Consider the following 25898-nt stretch of genomic DNA (forward strand, 5'->3'; position numbering starts at 1 on the left):
TGTCGCAGAAGAAAATATATTGGGGAAAATATTCAACTGCGGTGACGACAATCCATTAGACGATGAGTAAAGCTGAATCACGAGCGTCCGGGCAGAGAGTACGGTAACCGTGGTATGACATCACAACCCCCCCGAGTCACATGGTGTGCTAGCATTCGGCGTCTTGGCGAGCTATTGGTGGCGCCGCACTAGTGTCTATTAGGCATGTTCGCTAGGATAATGACGTTACATTAGGCTGCTGCGATGGAGAATGGAAAGAAAGCACATTTTCACAGTAGCGCATATTTCCTTGGTGGTGTGTTTGTTGAATACACATCTGGAACATAATAGTTTCGAACGAGGTGGGAAGTTGGGGGTTTGCTGGTGCAGTTTATCACGGGGGAGGGGGGCTGGTAAATGTTCCATCATCGTTAAAGGACAACCAACACCATTTTTTTGTTTCCCTTGACATCAGAAAAACATTTTATAGCATCTAAAATACCCAAAACACACAGGCTGCTATTTTTTTGTCGAATGCAAAACACCAATAAAAATGACTTAAAGTGTCCAAAAACTGCCACAAAATGAACTCGGAAACTGGCTAGATTCAGAAAGTCCGGCTCCCTTGTTCGTGACGTCACGCCAGGATACTCCTTCACAAACTGCCTTGCTCCAGATTCGATGAAAAGGTTTCTTCAGACGTCATCTGTACTTCTTTGAAGGTGTCGGGCGTTTCGCTTCTTATCCAAGACGCTTCGTCAGCGAACTGAAGTCTTTTTGCTGGTAGTTTCGGACCTATATATATCCAGACTGTCCAGTCGTGGCGGTGCCAGACTTTGCTATGATTGATCTCTACTCAGAGGTTGGGGGGAGCAGAGGACTACTCACTGCGGCTACACTGATCACTTCTATTGTCCTGACTGATTACTTCTATTGTCCTGCCTAAATATGAGGTCTACGACTGACCTGATTGCCCCATTTGCTCTGGTATCACCTCATCAGCATAACTAAGCCTATGTTGCCTAAGAAGTCTGTTGTACGAACGATCCAAATCGAACCTCACCCCACCATGGATATATAGTGAAGGGTTTTGCTGTTTTATGAAAATAGCTTCTTTTACTCCCCTTTCAACCCATCTATTTTCTTTCGCTAAGATTTCAACCTCATTGTCGTCAAATGAGTGGTTGCTAGCTTTTAGGTGCATATGTACTGCCGATTGAGGCCCACTAGTTTATCCCTGCGATGTTGATAAAGTCACAGACGTATTGCTCCAGAATCAAAACAATGGCTTCGGAGAGTTCAGATTCGGAGAATATGCTTTCTTGTTACTCGTCCAGTTATGAATATGATTCAAATAGTTCTGAAGAGCAAAGCATAATTGTTTGCAATTGATTAAAGAAGTCCTCCCGTCTCATTTTGAGGCGTCTGGACTCCAATGTAGCGCCCAGAAAATGCACAAGATGGCGCACAAGCTCCGTTGGAAATGGGCTGATTTGTCTGCTGGGAATTTGTGTCAACTAGTATCAAATAGTAGTCTTGGTGCAACATACAACGATTCACCATCACGTTTTTTATGTTTTTTTTTTTCTTCTAATTTCGCCATAATCACGACGTTTTCAGACCAAACAAAGTACCCAAAATGCATCGTGTGTCGCTTTCTCGGTCAGGGGCGTTCCTTCAGTGATGTCACGTCAAGAATCGTCACCAACTGGAAAACAAGACTTCCTGAATATTTAGCGCGAGTCTTAAAACATAAAATATAGCTATATGCGGCGGAATCTTTGTAAAATACGCTCAATTTTACAAATTATGGACGCAACTTGTCCGCAGGTGTCGGTTGTCCTTCAAGTGGATCTTGATCAAAGTGTTGCTTGAGGGCAAAAGTCTCGCTTGGTTTCTACTGCACATTTGCTCTAAAAAAAAGGTCAGACGCTTTGCCATAAAAAAGAAAAAGTAAAACAGAAAGAGTCCTTTTTCCATCTCAGAATCCAACTAAAAAAGCCCAAAGAACAAACACTATAAATAATAATAATAATTATAATTCAATATATAATGCAATCAAGTTTGAATGAATAATTCTCAGTCAGCGGCGCTTCTTTGCAAGGACATTCATCGTTCCACCGCAGGTCGCAGTGGGACCACTTGCATTCGACTCAGTTTGTCCCACGAGGACCGGGAATCGAACCTTAACGCTGACACGACAGGTCATGGGCCAGGGACAAGGAGGGCGTCAAAGGAAGTAGCTCCAAGGAAAAACTTCATCCTTTCGCCCATCCAGGAGTGTTACGCTATCAAAAGTAGATCTGCTTGGCATGTGAGGGATTTTGCTCCATAGGGCAGTAAGGGCATTTCAACCTGATAAGACAGAAAAAACAAAGCAGGTAAGACGTCTGTGTAAGTTCTCAGTCGTACAGGAATGGTCCATCGATGAAAAGGTTTCTTTAGCCATCATTTGCACTTCTTTGAAGGTGTCGGATGTTTCGCTCCTCATATGAGAAGCTTTGTCAGCGAACTAAAATTTGCTGGTGGCTCTGGGCCTATATACAGTGATACCTCAGCTTACGAACGCTGTAGCTCAGGAACTTTTCGACACACACACACACACACACACACATATATATATATATCCCTACTGTCCATATGGATCTGCAGGGAGTAGTCCTCTGCTCCCCCCCAACCTGAGAGCAGGGACCTGTCATAGCAGAGTCTGGAACCGCCATGTCTGGACAGTAGATGTCCAGACATGTCCATTTTAGATGCTATAAAACGTTTTTCTGATGTCAGTTAGGAAAATGCAAAACAAAAATGGTGTCGGTTGTCCTTTAAAGTCAGACCGGTATATTTTTCCACCTGTATCATTTTTAGTGAAAATATTTTGACTCTAGGGAGGCAAAGCTGCTAGTTTAATGAACTGACTAGTTCTTGCTGCTAACTTACTTCCCAGCGTTGGTCAGTTTGTTGAGAGCATCTCTGGAGATGACGTGACCGCAGATGAGCTTCATTGGCGGATTGCTCTCTGAGGTTTGCTGTCTGAGGATGGGGCAGGCAAACACCGAGTGGTACCAGCACTTTTTGCCCAGGTCAATTTCAATCTAAGGCAAAGGGGGCGGGGATTGACATTAAAAATCAAGGATGACAATGACAAATGAGAAAAAAGTAGATCTAAAAATATATATATACACATACACATGATTTCAACAAAATGTCAGAATGTATTATTTACAATAACTGTGATAATACTCACCATGAATATGAATGGTTTTCTGTTCCTCATTATTGGTAAAAATCCAGCCAAACTTTCAGAATAAAGGTCAATTCGCCAAGTACACACGCAAGGTTACTGCTAGCTGGCCTACGCACTGCTCATTAGCTTACACGCTTGCGTTCTGCTGCCTCTCATAGTAGTACAGCACAGGTGTCAAAGTCAAGGCCCGCGGGCCAAATCCGGCCCGCCACATCATTTTTTTCGGCCCGCGAAAGCAAATCAAACTTGTTAAATTCCATGATGATTGCTAAATTCTGAGCCAAAATTTCATATTTTTGGATGTCAACCACAATAAAAGTCATTATTCTTGACTTCAGATTTGAAAATGAGTTATTCATTAATTTGCTGTGTGCTCTATATGTAATATTTGAAGGGATTTAAACATTCTAATGGGTTCCCCAAATTCATAACGGCCCTCGTCTCGATTGCGTCTGTTTTTAATAAGTTTCAATCGACGGTGCAAAGTTAAGAAATCAACATTTATTGAAAAATGAAATCACTTTCAACATTCAAAACATTGCACAACGAAATATTCAAGCTCAATAATACCTACTTGTGTTAAACTCCGCTAAATCATGGATGGATTGTCCTGACCGCGCGCTCTACAAACTCTCCACGGACGCCCTCGCCTTCACGCGCAAACAGTATACGTGTACCGTCGCCGAGCACACAGACATAGGCTACCTGCAGTTGAAATGTGCATACTCGGCACGGCAGCCAATCAGACGTCTGCTTCTTTCTTCCGGACTTTCGCAAGCGTTATAAGGTTATTTGCATATGATTTTCGAAAATAGATGCACAGAACCTCAGCCCAGAAGAAAAATTCAAAAGAAGCTAACAACATGTGTGACGCTCAAAAAAAAAAGGGAATTTATATCAAACCGTGACTGTAAAGTGTACGTGAGAGTTATGAAAGGGGCTTAGTGGCTTGTAGATAGCAATGCAAACATTGCATTGTGCCCCATGGTGACAAATGACTACTGAAGCGCAATCTGCAGCCTTGGACATTTACTGTAAATTAAGCAAGGTAACATTTGTGGTAGGTACAGCCTTAATGTATATAAAATAAACTTTGTGATTATGTTTTTTTTTTTTTTGCAATTGCTGGTCTTATCGTGTTTCAAGTTGGGAAAAACGGGGCAGGCAACTTTTCAGAGTTGTCTGCCCATTTGTCCGCTACCTTTTTGTCACGAGCTTCAGACACTGTTTTTACTATAATTTGAACAAATTCGGCGGGCCGGATTAAAAAGCCTAACGGGCCACATACGGCCCGCGGGCCGTAGTTTTCCCATCACTGGTCTAGTGTATCTAATTAGTTCCCTGATTCCCTTCGAGTGCAGATTACTTTTTGTGTCATAAATTTTGTCGAGTGGAACTTTGAAGCAGTTGTGCTTTTCTTTTTGCGTAGTTATTCACAAGACGAAACCCATGCGACTTCACCTATCGCTTTTGTGTTGCAGATAATGATCGTTTAATTTCGGTTTTATTGTACAGTATTTTGTTTCTTGTGACGCGTTTCATTTACCCGTGAGTGTTAGTGGCGTGTCAAACTGTGCCGCCATTATGCAGAGCACCTCGTTGTCGTTCGGCTCGCATGTGATGCGTTCAGGGACACCATGTAAATAACACTGAACTTGTTTTGTATTCTCTTTTTCTGTACATAACCACTATACGATCACGCGTTGTTCATTCCGGTTTGTTATCTACAATGTTTTGCATATTGAGAACTACTTGGGGAAGTCGTATGTTATTAACAAGACGAAACCCATGCCTTTTGCCATATTGTGTTGCAGCAATAAAATAAATAAAAAGACACGTCCACGGGTCTGGTATAATTAAGACGGCAGCAACGTGGAGCTCAAGACAGTCACATACTGGACCCTCCGCACCCTGCCCACCACCTTTTCCAGCTACTTCCCCCTCAGGCAGGCGCTACCGATCCATGCGCACTAAATCCAACAGACATTTAAGCAGCTTCTTCCCCCAAGCCATTAACTCTGTGAACAGTAGCCCAAATGGAACTGTATAGTGCCTTTTTGCAATTTTTTGATGATGATACTAGTGCAGCGTGTTCGACCGGAAACAAATTCCCTGTGTGTTCTACATACTTGGCAATAAAGATGATTCTGTTGTGACACCCGTCACACACACATATTTACTTTTATGTGGTGATTTGGTCTTAAAAAGTGGGAAGTCCTGAAAAATAAATAAAGGAAAAGAGAAATTGGCGAAGGAGAAGGAATCTTACCGGCAGCTCGTCTTTGTGCGTCCAGACGCCGCTGCATTGCCTCTGCTCGATCACTTGCTTGATGTTCATCAGCACAGGCAAAGCCATGCAGCCTGAGGCGAAGCTGTAGGGGGGGGGGGGGGGTTAAATCATTGTATAAAACATGAAGATGAAGACATCAAAAGCTTTTTCCCACCCAACAAGAGCAGAGGACTCACCTAACACTAAGAGGAGACTCAACCGAGAGGCCCAGTAAAGCACAAGCATCTCTGGTGAAGATATTACAAATCTCGGCCCACTGATTGGTTTCCAGCAAAGTACGGTATGGAGAGTTCTCAATGCCGTGACGAAGGTACACCAGGCTGCCCATCAGGATCTGAATATCTACATGGATAAAATAACATTTAATAATTAACTAACATTAAAACAGAATATGACAAAAAAAAATAAAAAATAAATACGCTACTTGTTTGATTTGCTTTTTCTGGGCCAGCATTTGCATTTTTCATGGAGCATAATAACAATAACAACAACAACAATATTAATAATAATAGAAACAATAATACAAAATATAAAAAATAATTACACAAATAATTTTAAAAAATACAATAAAAACAATCAAATAATTAAAAAAAAATATTTAAATCAATAAATAAAAATACAATAAATAAGAATGATTTCATTTATAAGCGCCTTTCAAAACACTCAAGGTCACAGGATACAGTCGCTAATAGCTATCTATTAGCTGTCTAGCTAGCTATCGTTTAGCTATCTAGCTGGCAAGGTCGCTATCTATTAGCGACTGTATACTGTGACTAAAGTGACCTTGAGTTTTGAAAGATGCTTCTAAATGAAATGTATTATTGTTACTGTATCTATTAGCTAGCTTGCTTTCTATCTATTTGAGTTACTTCCGGGTTCAGTGAACGCTGGCGCGTGTGGCAGCCGCTGCAAGATCGGTTTTTACGCGGGTGAGCAGCGGCAGCCACATGCGCCAGCGTTCACTCAACTCAGAAGTAACTCAGATAGAAAGCTAGCCAGCTAGCTAGATAGCCATACAGCTAATAAATAGCCAGCTACATAGCTAGCTAGCCAGATAGCTATAAGCGTATATGCGCTGCAAGGTTATTGTACTTCTGAAATATATTTTTTTAAACTCATTCACAGTCATTCTTGAATTTATTCGGTGTAGAGCGCCAATCCCGAATTTGTTCGGGTTTTGGATTTTTTTTTCATGCTTGGGTGACAATAAAGCGCTGGCCATGGCCTCTGGCAATGTTTTTTGTCTTTTCCACAGGGGGGCAGCATTTCCCCATTTTCCATGTTAGCGCTTTGTTCCAACTTCAGCTGTTGTTAAAGCGCTATAAAAACCAGCATGTATGTATTGCATTGTATTTTGGACAGCTGCCCTTATTTCAAGCTTATATAACTCCAGACCCATATCATTTAGGAATTAACTGATGAGTCTAAAGTTTCTAACGCTGTATTGAAAGATTATGTAGTCCTAAAAGTCAATATTATTTGGATCCCGGAATTCGAGCGACAATGACTAAAACCCTGGCACTGGAGTGGACAATATTTTTGCACATCGTCTGGCAGTGGATGAGTTCATGACAATTTTTATTCTGTTTTGTCCAATTCGGTTAGTTTAATTTTTTTTTTTTGCACATGGTTTGTTGTATTTTAATAATTTTTGGGGGGGAAATGACTTATCAGAATTTAGTTTAATACTTTTGATATTGTAGTTTTGTTGATGTAAAACGCCCTCATGCAGTGCAACAAAAGGAAAAGCAGAAAGTATACCACCATTCTCACATTACTTTTTTCCTTCTACACAGCAATACATGAACTCATCCACTGCCATTGCCGAATTTATTCGTGAATTAAAAAGCATGACATGGAGCGCTAATTCCCTAATTTGTTCAGGTTTTGTTTGTTCTTGCATGGGGTGCCTATAAAGCGCAGGTTAGACCTCTGGCAATGTCTTTCCCCTTCAACGAGGGGGCAGCATTTGCCTTTTGTGCAGCCACCAGCACCTCGTTACTCCACAACTAAATAACCTAGAAACATTTTTTTTTCACGTTCATATAACTCCAGACCCATGTCATTTAGGAATTAACTCTTCTTTCCTGGAAAAAAGAAGAGAGTCTAAGGTTTCTTACGCTGTATTGAATGTTTATGTCGTCCTAAAATTCAATATTCTGTGGGTCCTGCAATTTGAGTGAAAATGACAAAAACCCTGGCACTGGAGTGGACACATTTTTGCACATATCTGGCAGTGGATGAGTAATTCTCTTGTTTCTATTTATAATTGTATTTTATTTATTGTATTCTATTTTGTGATTGTATTTTATTTATTATAGTACCTATGCTTGTCTGTGACTGTAAAGTGTCCTTGAGAGCTTTGAAAGGCACTTAAAATATAATGTATTATTATTATTATATTTGACAATAATGCTCACTTTGACTTTATTATTATTATTAATGATAAGAGATGTGTAAAAGAAAATGTCACCATCTTTCCCTGCCCTTCTTACCTCTCTGGTGCTGCGAGGCAAAGGGCTGGAAGTGCCTAGCGTACTGAAGTGCCTCCATCTGGTTGCTAATACCGCCGCTGAGCAGGCTGATGAAGTACAAGCGGTGCAATTTAAACTCTAAACTGCTGTTGAGGTCCAGAAGACGTTGCCGATTTGTCACTGCCCATCTAAAGTCAAGAAAAAAAGACAGTTCTCAGAGTCAATAAGGGCACGTAAGCCCACGTTGCATCGTGCATTCTACTTTTGTAGCTCATCGAGCATCTGTGAAAGGGATCTGAATCAATTTGGTTACTCTGTTATGGCATCTCTGCAATATATTTCCATGAATGTTATCACATTTTTACTTTTTTACCAATTCTGGTACTTTTTCCTCACAAGGGTTGACCTGTTTAAAGGACAACCGACACCACTTTTTTTGTTTCCTAACTGACATCAGAAAAACGTTTTATAGCATCTAAAATACCCAAAACATGCAGTATATTTTTAGTCAAATGCAAAAAGCCAATAAAAATGACTTAAGGTGTCTAAAAATTACTTCAAATTAAAACCGGAAGTAGCCATCAACGACCATCAAAAAGGTAAATAAAACTTTCTTTTACAGCAGTTTATTTCTTTAATTACAGTCCTCACGTAATGTGCCTCTCTTTCCAAACAGCAATTCCCTTTGACCTCCAACGCCATTCCATCAAGCCATCAATGACCATCACAAATGTAAATAAAGTGACTTTATGATACAATGCAGTGTATTTCTTTCATTACAATACAATAACATACAATAACTTTTATTATACATAGAATAAGGTATGTTTTGTGTTGAAAAGTATATTTTATGGAAACCCGGGAACGGATTATTCCCATTTTAATGGATTCCTATGGTAATTTTTTTTTAGATACACACTTTTCGCCTTACACACTTTGTCTGGGAACCAATTAAGTTCATAAGTTGAGGTCTCACTGTATTGAATTTTTGAAAGAGATTTTCAAAAAGTCCAATCATGATCATAACGCTCATCTTCATAATCTCTCATGTCAATTTATTGAATCCTATAGTTTTATAACTATTGTTTTAGGTCAGTCTGGTGAAAAATGTCAGGTCTGATGTGTGATAGAAGGGTTTAAAGGAAAACCGACACCATTTTTTTGTTTCTTAACTGACATCAGAAAAACATTTTATAGCATCTAAAATACCTAAAACACGCAGGCTGATATTTTTAGTCAAATGCAAAACACCAATAAAAATGAGTTAAAGTGTCCCAAAACTAGTTCAAAATGACCTCGCAGATGGTGAGTTTCAGAAGGTCCCGCCCCCTTGTTCGTGACGTCACGGCAAGACGTCTTGCCTTGCTCGAGAATCAAAATAACGGCTACAGATTTTGCGAAGATGCTTTCTTGTTACTCATCCAGTTATGAATATGATTCAAATTGTTCTGAAGAGGAAAGCATACATGTTTGCAATCGATTAAAGAATTTATTCAGTGTCATTTTGAGGCATCTAGAGAGAAATGTAGTGACAAACTCTTTAGTAGTACAAACTTTCTTGTATGCTTTACACATCAAAAAATGTGCAAAAATCGTACAGAATATGTCAAAATACGGCCGATTGACAGGTATTTGTCTTGCATACCGGCCGGAATTGTCAAGCGGTGTTCAATTGCATTTTTCTGTGCATGGTTTACATTTTGTAGCAAAAAATAAAATAAAATCAATAGAATGATCACGTAGGTCCAAGATGGCACCAGATGATGAATAAGTATTTATATCTGCATTTTATTTATTATTGTATTTTATTTATTATAGTACCTATACTTGTCTAATATGGGTTAAGTTATTTATATTATATGCTTGTCTGTGACTGTAAAGCACAGGTGTCAAAGTCAAGGCCCGCGGGCCAAATCCGGCCCACCACATCATTTTTTTTCGGCCCGCGAAAGCAAATCAAACTTGTTAAATTCCATGATGATTGCTAAAATCTGAGCCAAAATTTCATATTTTTGGATGTCAACCACAATAAAAGTCATTATTCTTGACTTCAGATTTGAAAACGAGTTATTCATTAATTTTCTGTGTGCTCTATATGTAATATTTGAAGGGATTTAAACATTCTAATGGGTTCCCCAAATTCATAACGGCCCTCGAGAGGAAACCATAACTGCAATGTGGCCCGCGGCAAAAAAATGACTTTGACACCCCTGCTGTAAAGTGTCCTTGAGAGCTTTGAAAGGCGCTTAAAATGAAATTTATTATTATTATTATTGTTATAAAATTGAACCCAACATACTCAAGTGCCGGCCTTAAATTCTGCATCCTCAGTGCTTCAAGAATCCTGTTGAGCTCCAGGAAAGGTTGCTTCATGCTCATATCGATAACTACACCCGACTCCTAGAAAACCAACATAGCGCTATGAAGAACACGTCACTGTGAAAATAATAATGATGATAAATATGATAAAGCTTTGGCTCTTTACCTGACAAAGATCTTCCGCTACACTGAGCATCCCTTGTCTATATAAGTGCTCCACGATGGTTTCACTCAGGTGTTTTTGTCTTTCCGGAGTGTCCCACACGGTCTCTGCGACCACAGCGCTGATCTCTGCATCAAAATTCTGGAAACAAAAATTTACGCATGTCAAGTACAGTGATACCTCGGTTTACAAACGCTTTAGCTCACGAAAATTGAATTTGCGAGAATATAGTCTTGGACGAACCAAACCACACGGTGCCACCGTGGCTGGCGGACTAATTTTCGTCACCCCTTTTCTTTGAGTGCAGACGTGGTTTGTTATCGAGTGTAGTACTTTTGCTATTATGGGACCGAAAAAGACCCCACCACAGGCTAGTGTTAAGCCGACGAGGACGCAAAAGAAAATCACGGTTGATCAGAAGAAGGAGATCATCGAAAAAGACGAACGAGGTGTGCGTTTGTGTCACTTAGCGTCCCAATACCAGTACCCTAAGTCGAGCATTGCTACGTGTGGCTAAGGGTGTTTCTGTGTTGTCTAAGCAACGTTCTCAGGGAATAGAAAAGGTTGAAAAACATCTGTTGATTTGGATTCATGAAAAGCAGCTAGCAGGGGACAGTGTGAGTGAGGGTATTATTGCCGAGAAAGCATGGCAACTTCACTCGGATTTCATCAAGAGGCAACCTGGAAGTTCGTCATCCAGTGACAACTACCATCACAAAGGTCAATAAAACGACTTTATTATACAATACAGTTAATTTCTTTAATTACAATACAATAGCACATTTATTAAACATAAATTAAGGTATATTTTGTGTAGTTTTAAGGCTTATTTCATAGAAATATTATGTTTTATGGGGACCTGGGAACGGATTATTCTCATTTCAATGATTTGTTATGGGAAATAAATGTTTGGAAGATGAACTTTTTGCCTTACACACTTTCTAGGGACCAATTAAGTTCGTAATCTGAGGTATCACTGTATCTGTGTTTTTGTGAGACATAACAAATCTTCGCTATTTACCCTGTCGATAGCTTTGCCCACTTTAGATACACTGCCGTGAATGTCCTTATGTCGAGAGGCTAGCATCTGGACCGTCTCTTTGATATTCTTACAACACTGAGCCATTGTTTGAGAAAGGACTGACAGATCTCCATCTTGGACTCCTGCAAAAGGAAAAACAAGTCATAAATTAGCGCGCGGAAAAACACCAAAAAGCGAACTTTTGTTTTGCTCACCAAATGCAACCAGCTGTCCTCGTATCTCACAGACGCTACGCAGGAGCTCGTCCAGCCTCTCCTCAGACTGGTGGCCGTACATGACGAAGCGATGGAGCACTTTCTCCAGCTCCCGCTCCACGCACCCGCACTGCTCCATTGTTCACATGTGACACATACACACTCACGCTCCGAAAACACCACCTAAGAAGAGAGAGAAAAAAAAAGAATGAATTAAAGGACAACCGACGTCGCCGAACAAATTGTGTCCATAATTTGTAAAATGGCTTCAAATGACTTCTACTGAGCGTATTTTACAAAGATTCCACCGCATATAGCTATATTTTACGTTTTAAGACTCGCGCTGAGTATTCCGGAAGTCCGGAAGGCGAATCTGCTGACAGTAGCTGCAAGACCTGTTGTGGATCAATATTACTTCACATATAAGACGCACTTACGTATAAGGCGTATGGTTATCTTTTGAATAAAATCGAGGCTTTTGGGTGCGCCTTATACACCGGAATACGGTAATTAAAAAAAGGAACTGGCTGCCATAAAAACATTTCATTTGTATTTTGGTGCATGGTTCCTGGGAAAAAAAATACAGTAAAGTCTCGTTATATCGATAGTCCCGGTTATATCGATACTATTTCTATGCACGCGCGGAGAAAATTACATGCAAACAGAGTCGGGTATATCGATAGTCCCGGTTATATCGATATTTTTTCGGACTCCCTTGAATATCGATATAACGAGACTTTACTGTACATCCTATGTTGACGTTGATTGAAAGTCACGTAGTCATCTCCACCGCACGTACCAACGAACAAGATACATGCGTATTTTGTGGCTATAAAAATTGAATTATAAACACAATGCGCTGGAAAATTGGCAATTTAAACTGCTGGTGTTCACGTGAACTCTTGCAGTTGACGGTCAGGTCTTGAGGCCTTGTGTTTACTAACGAGAAAGCGTAGAAAGATCCCTTGTTATCGGCTGGCAGTCTGTGAAATTGCAACATGTGTAACTTGGTGAGTCTAAAAACGTAAATAACCTTTTTGTAATCAAGACTACATCTCGATGTGACGTGTTGTTTGTGTACAACTATGCGTCGTTTATCCCATTTTTTTGCAAAATCCGACCCGGCGTTAAAATCGAAACGACGTGTCCATGTAGTTATTTTATAGAAGCAAGACGAAACACATAGTTGTGGAAATATACACGATTTACTCCCGAAACGTGCAATACAAGCTGTCAAGGGGAAAAAAGACCACCGTATTAAAGCTAGTCGTTGCTAGCAGCTAATTTGTTAGCCAGCTGCTGAGTGGCTTGACAAGGCCGAAAATGACTCGACAGGTCATGGACACGGAGCCAATATTGTTTATTCGTCGTTTCCCCAACACTTAACTTCTATCCAACAGCGACTCATTACGAAGAGACGTTTTAAACGAAACCCACTTACCGATCTGGATTAGTTAGCACACATTAGCGTAGCACTTGTCCTCAGTTGCTAGCTGTCCTAATGCGGATGTTCCCGTGTCGCATCACGACTTTACACGATCACTTCACAGTAAAAGTCTAGCAACTGTAGCCACTTATTAGTAAAATACCTATCAACCTTATAAATTATTACAATTCATGTATTAAAAGTTGTAGTACGTCGTACATTTTTAATTGAAATAATACCAAAAAAACGCTAACAAGCGGAAATGGAGACTGCTTACTGCGCATGCGCACGTTATGCTTTTATCAATCAGACCATACGCAGCGATAAACATAAAAATAAAAAATACGATTGAGGATTACTTTTGCTAGTTTGCCTTGACAATAGTAGCGATCGGCAGCAGCATTGTCGTTGGCTATCAACAGTTGAGACGAACTGGATTTGAGCCAAAATGTTCTTTGTAAAATCGGTTCACAATAAAAAAAAATCTCCGTATAAAAGTTGTAGTACACATTACATTATTTGAAATGATAAAAAACGGATAAACACGGGAAGAACGTAATTTACGTATAACAACTTCGGTTTCGTTCACCTTCACAAAAGTCGTTTATATCATTCCTGGCCTTTATTTAATATTTTTTTTCCCCCTCACCAATGTGTAAAATGCTTATTATAGGGCTGGGTTTCATCTGTGTCTCAGCGCAGCTCGTTAAATTAAGCAGATCATGTGATGGATGCCATTCATATAATTCAAATAAATACACAAATAAATACACGAATAATCAATAACTAAACAAAGAAATTAAATTGCAAACGTATTCTTGAAAAGTATTACTCAAAAATGGTTTGCCACATTTATTTCACACCCAACATTTAAATTCCACTTCCTAATGAGTAATTAAATTGATGGTAGAAACTGATCAAAAGTTGTCTGATGCGTCCATTGTCATACTATTAATAGGCTCTCTTGTTGCAACCTTTTGATTGGACAAGGGTAGAGTAGGGAAAAAAAAACTTCCAACTGCACCTCCCACCGAGTGAAATCATTGCAGTTAATATTGACTGAGTGAGCAATTCCGGCTTAGGCTACAGGCAAATATTTTCCATTAATAATACATACATTTCATTTGTAAGCACCTTTCAAAACTCTCAAGGTGGGTGAGCAGCGGCAGCCATTCGCGCCAGAATTGACTCAACGCGGAAGTAACTCAAATAGATATAAAGCTAGCTATCGAATAGATAGCTAATAGATAGCTCGCTAGATAGCCAGCTAGCCAACACGATAGCTATATAGCTAATGGATAGCTAGATAGATAGACAATAGATAGTTAGCCAGCTAGATAGCTAATCAATAGCTAGCTAGATAGCCATCTATCTAGCTACATAGCTATATAGCTTATAGATAGCTAGACAGATAGACAGCTAGCCAGCTAGATAGCAAATAGATAGCGAGGCAGGTAGCGGGATAGCGAATAAAAAAAGCAAATAAAAAGAAGTGAAGAGAGGAAAACATAATTAAAAATAAACTCAAGAGAAAAGACAAAAAAAAAGCTAATTTGGACGGAAAAAAGAAATGAAAAGTTTGACATGTTGCGCTAATAGATAGCTAGATAGATAGATAGATAGATACATAGATAGATAGATAGACAGACAGACAGACAGACAGACAGACAGACAGATAGATAGATAGATAGATAGATAGATAGATAGATAGATAGATAGATAGATAGATAGATAGATAGATAGATAGCATTGACATGTGTTGGATGACCAGATGACTGAGATTAATCACTGATCTTTTGAGATGTTACGGGAGAAACAAGTTTAGTCAAAATGACTCAAACATACAGTATTAATGCAATCTCGTGTGCTTAAACGTGGGGTTTTCTGTCAACATAAATATATGCTTTGACCACATATTGTCACATAGATTTGGTGTGAACATTGGCTGTTGTCAAAGATCCCGACTGCAAGAGACAAAGTGTGTACATACTTTGCACATGTTGCACAAAGTTAGCATGCCCTCACAGCCTATGTGTGACCTGTAAAAGTCGGATACACTGCAGCCACCTTTGACCTGACCTCCCCCCACGTAAATATATAATCTATGCACTCACATATTCACATTTAATCTACAAGGTCAACTTTAAAAGCACTCTTCAAACACTTTAGAGAAGCATTTGGTCGGCACAACTAGCTTTACATGATTTGTTTTCCCATCTCGCTGGAGCAAACAGCTCAAGTAATGGCTATCATTCTCAGATAGTATGGTTTTATATATAGACAGGCCCTGTGACTGGGCTGGCCCAAGGCGTCAGATTCCAGTCGCACTCATCCGTCCTGGCTGGATCAGCACCTGCTGCTAACTATAAACCACGCTGCCTCGCGTTCAAAAGAAACCCAATGCCCACCCGCACCGCTCATCTTGAAGAATGAAAAAGTGAGGAGCCGGCGTAGTCTCTGAAGGTACTTTGACCAAGGCCAACTCAAAAGGGAGGGGCAGAAATGAAGACGGGAAGGATGTAACGTGCCTGCAAGAGATGCCCGCGTTGGTTTTTTACATTGAAGCCTGACACACGTCACCGCATTGCTCTGAAGCAGTGAAGCTCAGTCACATTTTGGGCTCAACAAAGTTGCTCGTCCTCACTTGTTGAACTCTGAGACTCAAAGAGTGCAGTGGATTTAAGAGATACTTGCCCGGATCACTGGCAAACATTGCTATGTTGAGCAACTTGATGCCTTTTGGAAAATACCATTCTTTCTTTCCTAAGGTACAGTATCAACTATTTGCTGCTATATTACAGTTAATGCATTGAATTGCTGCTGTGGACTACAAATTTCCCCATTGTGGGACGAGTAAAAGCTTTCTGATTCTGATTTTGCAGGATTAACATACTCACTATTTTTGTTGTTGTGAGTAGTAAGAAAAAAATAAGATTAATTCATTTGCGGAAACCTGTTCAAATAACTAACAAAATTAAATGGCATTTTCAAACTATTTGTATTTCAAACCACAAGAAAACAATATATTATTAATTGGCAGGGAATGAGTGAATGACAAAACCTAGACTCACCCCATTTACCTGTTTTTAATATGCTTATACAGTAAAGTCTCGTTATATCGATATTCTCGGGAGTCGGAAAAAATAGCGATATAACCGGACTATCGATATATCCGATTCTGCGGGTATGTAAGTTTCTCCTTGAGTTCATAGAAATAGTATCGTAATAAGCAGTACTATCGATATAACAAGACTTTACTGCATTTATATTTTATAATGTATATTTATTGATATTTGTTGGTCTGTATATACAGTTTGACACAAAAAGATGCGTACCCATGAAAATTTCAATTGTGGCTTTGATTAAAAAGCTATTTATTTCAAATTACAACCACACATTATTCAGTTGATGGAAGTCCATTCACCAGAGTTCCAGCTACCTCTGTCATTTTTTAGTCAATTTATGGCTTTCCCAAGATGTGTTCCAAATGTCCACCATTTTATTGCAAGCAAACCTGTACTCGTCTGACAAAGTTGTCAATCACTTTTACACACTCCTCTTTCAGGAGAAAACATTGCTGCGCTGAGGGACTCAGTAGGACTCATTTTTTATGCTATATTGTCTGCAGTCATAAAAAGTCAATAATCTTACACACCATCCTGGTAACACCGTCTCTTTTCCAGACCAGGAAGAGAACCAAGAGCAGAATCGGAAACAGATTGGACAGCCAGATTTCAATGCTTGTGGACTAGTGATGGACAGCTGGACTCTTCAAGAGGACAGTTACTCATTGCTGCGCAGTCTACCTGGCACTTGCTTGAACCAACGAGACAGCACCCCGAACCACGTTGAAATTTTTGACATTATAAATTCTCCGAGTCAAAGCGGTGCCATCTGTGAGACCACTTGTTTGTGTGACATATTTGGAGATGATTGTGAGTCATCCTCAGCCTCCAACAGTCCGGCCGTAGGATCATTTGTTCATTCCATGACCGAGGTAGAGAGGATAACGGCCACATCGCCCCTTGTGGATGATTTGAATGACTCTTCAGGCTCATACCACACAGCACCAGGCTCCATTGAAGGGGAAGGAGAGTCTGACGTCCCATCAGGGAGAATTTACAGCCCTGCATTGCAGGGTGAGTCCACTGAGTCCGAACAGCCAAAGGATATCAAAGTGAATTCAGAACTTTCGAAAGCCAGTAACTCGAGTTTTGAGTGGAAAAATAAATCACCTGTGCCTCAGTTGAAGGCAGCAATCCTTTTATCTGAATTTGATGCTAGCGATTTTAGGCAGAGTACCCATTCTCTGGGACATAACAGTCCCTCTCGCCTCTGTTCACGGGAATTAATCCCAGTTTTCTATGATTCCTCTGTTGAGACAAGATGCTCACCCTCATTACTTCATATTGGAAATGAACAAACAAGGCTCACTTCTGTGTTAAAAAGTACTGAAAATGACAGTGTGCCCAGCTTGTCAAGTCAATTTCTAACCCCTAGTCGTTCCTGTGAGCCCATGAACGGTACCATCTCATCCTCCTCAGAATCAATCAACTTCCAGTTTCAGCTTCAAGGAACAGTCCCTGAGCCAGAGAGCGCACACCTTAACAAAAATACCAGTGCGTCACCTAGCAGCACACCTACTGATTTTTCTTCTCAATCTTCAAATGTAGAATCGAGAAATGATGGTTCATCTAATTTGACTTCACCAGGAAATACAGAATCCCAGCCAGACGAAACATTGCTCACTTCTGAACTGTATCATAGTACCTCCTTACCTGACGCTGGAATATCATCTCCTTTAATTGAGTTGAGCAGAAAGTTTTGCGTGCCTGATCCTATAACCCGAGGCTGCAAGCCAGATCCAGAAATAGAAAACTATCCACTTAGCTCTGAGTTGAGTCAATATTCCAACACAACAGAAATTAAATTTAAAAGTACTGAGTTTGGCACTGCCATCTCAACAGATTCCCCAATATACACCGCCTCCTCCCCTGTTACAGCATTGAGCACATATCCTGTGAATAGTCCTATTGTGCCTGAATTAAAGCGCACCTCGCGATCATCTAACCTACAGAGTGCACCATCAAAACTTCACACAAGTGGGTCAAGAACTTCCTCACCTGGACACTCAAGACCTAATTCCGCATCTTCTGAAATAACCACCAAGGGCTTTTTACCTGTGACTAGTTTTAGTTTATCTCCATCACCTAGCATAAGGAGCACCTGTTCTTCCATTGAGAGCACACACATAGCTTCTTCACCTGAGATCAGGATTACAGCATCCTCACCTGAGGTCGAAAAGAGAGATTTAATCTTTGAAGAGCAATCAATATCAGAGTCTCCTGTTCTAGAGTGTGCCCCACCAAGGAACATTCATATCTTGCCTCATATTACTGGAATATCTGATTCCGCTGTTCTACCCGAGGCAGGGTACACTCCACCGTTTCCTGAGCTCTGCCATCTCCCAAACCCTGTGTCTGATATCACAGGTGCAGGTGCAAGGACAGCACTCGTGGACTCCTGTCCTGGATCACGTTTCCCAGGCTCTGAGCTCCAGGTGGAAGTATCTCACTGCAGGTCGTACACATCTTCACCTCAGTCAATGTGTTGCACTCCCTCACCTGAACTAACATATCAGACCCTGAATTCTTCACCTGACCTCAGAAATACGGATCAATCACCTGCTACACCTTCTCCAGTGAACTGCACAAACCAACATCCACCTTTAATCATCTGCTCTGAGTACAACAGCCACAATTTACAGTCGACTCCACCTTTGGAGACATCAGAGGGATTCTACTCCTCCTTTCCCAACCAAAACATCAAGTTGCAAACACAGAGCATTCAACCTAAATTAGAATTGGGCAAAGAAGATAAAACATCTGAAACGGAAAGCAGTTCTCCACTTCTGCCAATTCAGTCAGAAGTATCTAATTCACGTCTCTCAACTGAGGTAAATATTGACCAGGCATTTATTCAACAACACCCAAGGGACAGACATACACCAAAGGAAATACCTATTTCTGGTTTGGTGTCCTCATCTGGGGAAAATAATTTGAATAACCCAACTATTAAAAAGAAGTCCTTTCCACCCCAATTTGAGTTTGCTAATAAGGAAATTGTTCGCCATTTCCCGAACAAGGCTAAATCTCTGGAGAGAGAAGAAAAACGACTGAATCAACACACTCATAATTCATTTAAGTCAAAGTTTACGGCTGATCATTCAAGACAAAAACTTGTTGAAAGAGGAAGGTTTGCACAGAACATGGCCCACTATATAAACAGAAGGAAAACTCCCTCTCCCCCAATAACCAGATTTACCCCCATAAATATTGTAGAACCAGAGAAACTATGCCGACATTGGCAGTACAGAGCTGACTCAGACCCTGACTTTGCTTCATCCTCACAGAGTGGTTATTTGAAGAAGACTGTGACAAATAGGGAAAGTCCCAACATTGTCCCTTTTGGTAATAATAGAAACCCCCACGATGTCCGACTTGGGAAGCAATTGGAAGTGGAGAGGAAAGTTGAGCTGGAGGAGAAGAGAGAAAGGCAAAGGGAAAGTGGGATGGAGAGAGAAACACACAGGGAGGGGTGGGAGATTGAAAAGGGGGCGGAATGGCAAAGGGTTGCCAGTTACAGAGGGGAACAGGTTGAGCTGTCATTCAATGACGAGAATAGAAAAGATCCTGTACATTGCAGCACAGCCCCCACAAGCACAGAGAGCTCTCAGAGAGTGCCAACACTGCATTCCTATTCAGAGAGTTCGCTTGCCGCCAGACTGCCACGGGAGCAGAATAGTCGACTTAAACTTTCTTCTCGGCGAGACAAGAGTAGTGGTCTGACCAGGAGACTTCAGAATCCTGCATCAAAGAACAAGTTCAGTCCAAGATCGATCACAAACAGGCCTGCCCAGAGTTCCAGCTCTAGTATGGGAAGTGAGTTGGATGAGACGGACAATGAGGTGAAGTGGCTCACAGATGTGGCTTTTCGTAGCCTGTCCAGCCCCGATGTAGATTACCTTGATGTGTACAACTCCAGTTACCGATCATCTGCCAACACTTCCCAGCCTTCTACTCAAGAGAGTCCAGCGGGGATCAGTGGTGCCTGGCCAACCTATGCTGATTTCCGGGGTTCCACTTCAAAGCTGGACAGTGATGATCTTTTATTACAGCAGCAGTCCTTGTACCAGTCAGATGGAATTGATCCAGTCCGCTGCTTTGAGATGGGAAGCTTTGAGTGCATAGATGTCGCTGTGGAAAGAGAAGACATGAGGAAGGTTAGAAGAGGAGTCCCAAAGAGACAGATTCAGTTGAAGAGAAAGGAGAGCCCGGATGATGACAGTATTGAAAATTCCGCTGAAGGGATCGGCGGGGAAAACAGTTCTGGACTTCCTGCGATTGACAACAGCCCCTCGCTTGAAAGACATTCCAGGGAGGAATTTTTGAGACAGCACAGTTCACCAGCAGCTGACCAAGAATTTCATGCTTCCCAGCATGCATCTGATCCAGAGCCGAATGAAAGAAAATCCAAACTTAAAAAATCTATTTCTCTGGATGAAACATGCTCTAAGACAAAAATGGCCACTTGCCTAATCAAGAGTGTTTTGTCCAAGAAGATGCAAAGTGCTGGTAAACAATCTGACGAGCCAGATGATGATGATGTGAACCCCACTTTTGCCGAAAATAACACATCTGAGAAGCCCCAGGAATGTGACAACTTGAATACCTCTCTATCCTCGAACTACAATCGTCCCTCTGATTTTTTTGTGATGAAAGAGGAACAAAGAGAGGACATCAGACCAACAAAGAACTTTGTCAAGAAATCCAACAACGGTTCAATCACAAACAACAGCAATAACATTTGTAACCTTCCGCCCATTGACAATCAACTGTGGGGTTCTCAAGAGGGCAATACAACAGCATCTGAATTAAGATCCAAACTTAGAATGCCATTGGATATCGCCCAGACGAGAGGTGGAGTACCTGCAAATGCCACGGCTGGGAATACGCAAGTTCCTTGTGCTACCGGAGCGTTCAGCACACAAGCTACCATGACAAGCCAATATCAAGCATGTGACAACACTGAGGTCCATAAACAAGTGCAACAGGGTGACAAGAGTTGCTACATAAGACAGGAAAGGGGGGAGACTATATTTCAAGAGGGCAAGAAAAAGAAGGCATCTCTCAATGTCTGCCTTACACCTGAGACAGAGAACCATCGAGACATAGCTTCACCAGATTTGCATTTCGGACAGCATGAAGAAAAGATCCACGAGACCAACGTGGACTACAAAACAGAGGAGGATGAAATGAATGAGAACCATAAAGCTAAGGGCCCTATCCACAAAGTTAGAGACGTTAGGAAACTTGTAAAGAATACATATAACCTCTCCTTCAAAGCGACTAGTCGTGCATCCCCCTCTGATATAACTGATGAAAAGATGGAACGAGATGAGAATGAGACAAAAATGGATGGAATTAAGGAGGATTCAGAAGCAAAGTTCAAGGGACATACAGTAGATTCATCTGAAGACAGGACAAATAAATGTTTGGTTGAGAGGCGAGATGGAAAAAGAGAAGAGGACAAAGATGTAAGCTTGTCTGCATTACGCTCACCTCTACTGATGGAAGGGAGGTCTCTATCCCAACTACAGCCAATGCAAATACAATGCAAGGCGGTTTGCTGGAAAGATGACAAAACAAAAATACAAAGCCATGAGGACACAGAAAACCATAGTGGCCAAACGTTGGACTCTGCAAACAGAGAGCAAGAAAATAACTCATCTAAAACAGAAACACAGTGGAGGACGCAGGAACCACCAGCTACTGGAGCATCGAGCAAATTGCGGCAGTGTGATTTTAATATGGATGCAGAATCCCCAAAGGCAGACTGTGAGGACAAGCCTGTTCCAGTGACAACAGACAGAAAACCTCCCATTCTCGGAAGTCACCCCAAACTTTACAATAGGGAGAGAGGTGTGTCCACTGCTCTTGTCTTGATACGAGATGGATCCACCCACGCAAAAACATCTGCACCACTTACTCAGGAAGAGGGACTCATCCCTATCCAGGCCTCATCTTCTCCTGCGATTGCAACCAATGGCGGCACTCCAAGCAGTAGCAGTCACTCAGTTTCTATGTTATTAAAGGAAAAAGGCTATCAAGCTGACATTGGAGCGGTGGTTGGTGATAGCCAGAATCCAACGGTGGGAAAGGAAGTCCCGCATAAACATGTGAACTGCTTGGAGATTCCACTTCAGACGCCTTCAGAAGACGGAGCTGAGTCACATCGAGAGAAGACATCTTCTGCTTCATTCACTGTGCCGAGCCCTTTGTTACTGTTGGACCATATCGATAAACCCAGAGAAGACGAGAGGAGCTATGACATCAAACAAAAAACCACCACTTCACAAGGAAATGTACTGGACAACTTTTCAACTCCTGACAAACAAAAGGAACATACAGATTTTGAAGCAGTGAAAAGGCAGGACCCAACTTTCCCCCCAAGGTCACCTGCAGTCAGACAATTCAGACCTCAGTCAATTGAGGTTAAGTCCCTTTCTAAAGAACCACCAAAGAAAGAGCCGATCAAAACCAGCTCTACAAATAGTCCGCAAACCATCAAAGTTAAATCGATTGCAAAAAAATCAGAAAAGCCAGTTGTACCTCCAAAACCAACTTGCAAATTCAAACCTTTGGATTTAGAAGCAAAGACTTGTGAAGCACCTGGATCAGCTATTCCAAACGGAAAACCTCAAAGTGAGGAGAGGCCTCAAACAATAGTTGTGTCATCACCCACAATCTACAGAAAGTTCCCAAGTGAGTCCTCCGCAATATCTAACCAGACAAGAAAAGTAGCCGTCTCTGCTGTATCCAGCTTTAAACCCCTACCGAGGAAAATAACAGCAACATTGTCCAAGACCACAGACCAGGCCACATCGTCATCACGAGACATAGATGCTTCCAAATGTCATCAGCAGCCTCAATGGACAGCACCTGTGAGATCCGCACATGTAAGAACTGTAACATCAGCTCCTTTGCCTGGAGTGAGCTCAATTGATGGTTCAAATTCTGATCCAGTGACCATACATAAAAGCCCACCTGCTGTTTTGGAGCCAAACACCGATGAAGTACCTGTGGTAACATCTTCAAACAATTCCAAACAATCTGCTGCATTCTCTACCACTCAAACGCCAAGATACGCGTCGCAACAATACCGTGGGGAATTGTCCACTGAATGCACCCAAAGAGCCATCGACCCGCATTTTTATGCCTCAGATGACCCTCCAAGCTACGATGAAAGAGAAAGCTTCAGTCCCCTCATGCCAGATTTGACCCACCGGCGTTCAAATCGCTATCACAAAGCCTCCTATCCTCCCCCTTGTTCCTGTTCAACTGGGTGCCCTCCTCAGGGAACTTTGCCTCCTCCTGCACCCCATCACCACCATCATCATCATCATCACCACAGCCCACAAAACCTCACCCCACCAGCGCCTGCACACTCTCCAGGTCACGTGACACCATATAAAGCCCCCCAGCCTGTCGTCTGTCCTCACCAAGACAGGGCCGATCCTCACCCCTTGAATTTCCACCCCATCTCATCACCAAAGTCAAGTGTTTCCGGATCAAGCCACCCCCCCGGCACATACCCACATCCTCACCAGCCTTCCCCATGTCCTCCCCACCCCTCGCTCATGCCAATGGACCGTCCCATGCCCACAGACCCCCGCCAGCTCGCTCCCCATCGATCCCCCCAGCAGCAGCCAGCTAGCATGCCTGGATCTCCTCACAGGGATTCTGCGCACAGCCACTCCCCCGGCCTCCCTCCCATAGATCCTCAATACATGTGTGGGCAGTACAGTTCAGAGTATGGAGGTGACAACTCTAGTTTGTACTCAGAGAGCAGTTATGGGCCTACACCTCGAAGGGTTCTCTTGGATCCTGAAACGGGAAAGTATTTTTATATTGAAGTGCCTATGCAACCCTTGAGGAAAATGTTATTTGACCCAGAAACTGGCCAGTATGTGGAAGTTCTCATCCCGCAGCAAGGCATGTCTCACTCAGCCCTATATCCTCCATCAGCGGCCCCATATCCATCTCTCCACAGCCCGAATATGTACGGACCCAATTCACAGTACATGTCCTATGCTGCTCCACCTCCCACCACTCATCCCCAGCCTCAACACCAACCACCGAGATATCCAGAGGCCTTATCTGCAGTGTCGGCACACCCAAATGCGCACAGTGGCAACTATAGGAATTGTTCTGGTCAGGGATCCAAACCACATGCCTCAAGTCATCCACCGCTGCACCACAGCTACCTGGATGGTATGTATTACCTTCCCACTGGGATGAATGCTGGATCCAATCCCACTAAACCAGTCTACTACCATAAACATCCACCCAGCCTTCCCCCAGCAGGAGGGAAAAGGTCCTGAAATAGCGGACATTGGCCGCCTTGCTGGAGTCTGTTTTAAAGTTTTAAATACACACTGTATAATGTTAGCTTGTAATGATATTTGATTTTTCATGTTGCAATTGAAGACAACAAAATATGATTTTGTTTATCCGCTGCCTTGTGTTGTCTTCAAAGCTGCTGTATTCAAAACAGTTTTTTCAAATATTGTGGTGGAGGAGCTGATATTTTATCCATCTTTTTGATACAAAACGCTTTACGTTATCTTGCCAACGTTCTAGAGGGAAACATAGCCAATGTGTGTACTTTAACAACCAAAAGCTGGAAAAGGCTATTGTAAAAGAACCTCAGTGGATTTGTCACTTCAGTTCCTTACAAATGCAATGCTGGATTGTGTGCATGATGTCAAAAATGACAATGCCAATAAAACATGCCACATACATGTGCATCTGCTTTTCACTCATTGCACTTCACATCACAGTGAAATGTACTATTTATATACATGTACTATTTTATCTATATCTGTGTAAGCTCTCAGTCGTACAGGAGTGGTCCATAGATGAGAAGGTTTCTTCAGCCATCATCTGTACTTCTTTGAAGGTGTCGGACGTTTCGCTACTTATCCAAGAGGCTTCGTCAGCGAAATAGTGAACTAAAATTTTAGTTCGCTGACGAAGCCTCTTGGATAAGAAGCAAAACGTCTGACACCTTCAAAGGAATATTTTATATACATTACATTTCTTGCTTTTTTGAATGTTGCTGTGCCGATGACCATTTTGTATTTGGGAGCCTTTTACTGAGCGAGTTGCTTGTTCTGTAGCCACAAAGGGACATATGTCTTCTTGTGCCGGTCCCAAGCCCGGATAAATTCAGAGGGTTGTGTCAGGAAGGGCATGCGACGTAAAAGCTTGTCCAAAACAAACACGCGGATCAAACCTCTAAAGATGGAGGACACTGATTTGCTGAAGGGAAAAGCCGAAAGGAAAAAAGAAGACATTTCTAGATAGATACAGACAGATAGCTAGACAAATGATAGACAGCTAGCTAGCTAGAGTAGATAGATAGATAGATAGATAGATAGATAGATAGATAGATAGATAGATAGATAGATACTGTATACAGCGAGATAGACAGCTAGTTACCTACCTACCTAGCTAGCTATATAGACGGATGAAGTCAAGTAAACAGTAAAACCCATACAATACAGTTTATGATCAAGGTACAGTACATACTTGTCACATAGACCAATGTAGTTAATTCTTATTTGAACATTTTTATTATATCGCCAAATATTCTAGTTTTTTGAATATTTTGAGTTTGCTTTAATCGTCAATTATTTTTAAATC

At 41.6% G+C, this 25898-nt stretch overlaps 2 protein-coding genes and 1 long non-coding RNA gene across 5 annotated transcripts in view; 1 reads left to right on the forward strand and 2 right to left on the reverse strand.

The window, feature by feature from the left end:
- LOC148901068 (uncharacterized) lies at nt 1-25196 on the reverse strand. The gene is made up of 2 exons (XR_016118150.1): nt 25131-25196; nt 1-443 (listed from the first exon to the last, which is right to left on the reverse strand). It is a non-coding gene; the product is annotated as an uncharacterized LOC148901068 (long non-coding RNA).
- rmnd5b (required for meiotic nuclear division 5 homolog B) overlaps nt 1535-25898 on the reverse strand; it is an 83920-nt gene continuing 59556 nt past the window's right edge. For 2 of the 3 annotated variants that reach the window (XM_089019505.1, XM_089019497.1), the window contains 9 exons: nt 11706-11888; nt 11491-11633; nt 10473-10610; nt 10287-10387; nt 8009-8175; nt 5690-5855; nt 5493-5595; nt 2917-3071; nt 1535-2334 (listed from right to left, as the gene is read on the reverse strand). In XM_089019505.1, coding sequence (XP_088875631.1) covers nt 2271-2334; nt 2917-3071; nt 5493-5595; nt 5690-5855; nt 8009-8175; nt 10287-10387; nt 10473-10610; nt 11491-11633; nt 11706-11844 — 1176 coding nt within the window. In that variant the 5' untranslated portion in view covers nt 11845-11888 and the 3' untranslated portion in view covers nt 1535-2270. Of the gene's footprint in view, nt 2335-2916; nt 3072-5492; nt 5596-5689; nt 5856-8008; nt 8176-10286; nt 10388-10472; nt 10611-11490; nt 11634-11705; nt 11889-13146; nt 13305-25898 lie in introns of those variants that run through there. The other variant, XM_089019489.1, reaches the window with a different exon arrangement.
- LOC148901070 (uncharacterized) lies at nt 13926-24984 on the forward strand. Its single transcript, XM_089019429.1, has 2 exons — nt 13926-15899; nt 16815-24984. The coding sequence occupies exon 2, from the start codon at nt 16886-16888 to the stop codon at nt 24572-24574; it is 7689 nt and encodes a 2562-aa protein (XP_088875555.1). The 5' UTR covers nt 13926-15899; nt 16815-16885; the 3' UTR covers nt 24575-24984.

This window comes from Hippocampus bargibanti, linkage group LG02 (genome assembly GCF_051943395.1).
Source record: "Hippocampus bargibanti isolate YZ-2025 linkage group LG02, ASM5194339v1, whole genome shotgun sequence".
Lineage (NCBI taxonomy): Eukaryota > Metazoa > Chordata > Actinopteri > Syngnathiformes > Syngnathidae > Hippocampus > Hippocampus bargibanti.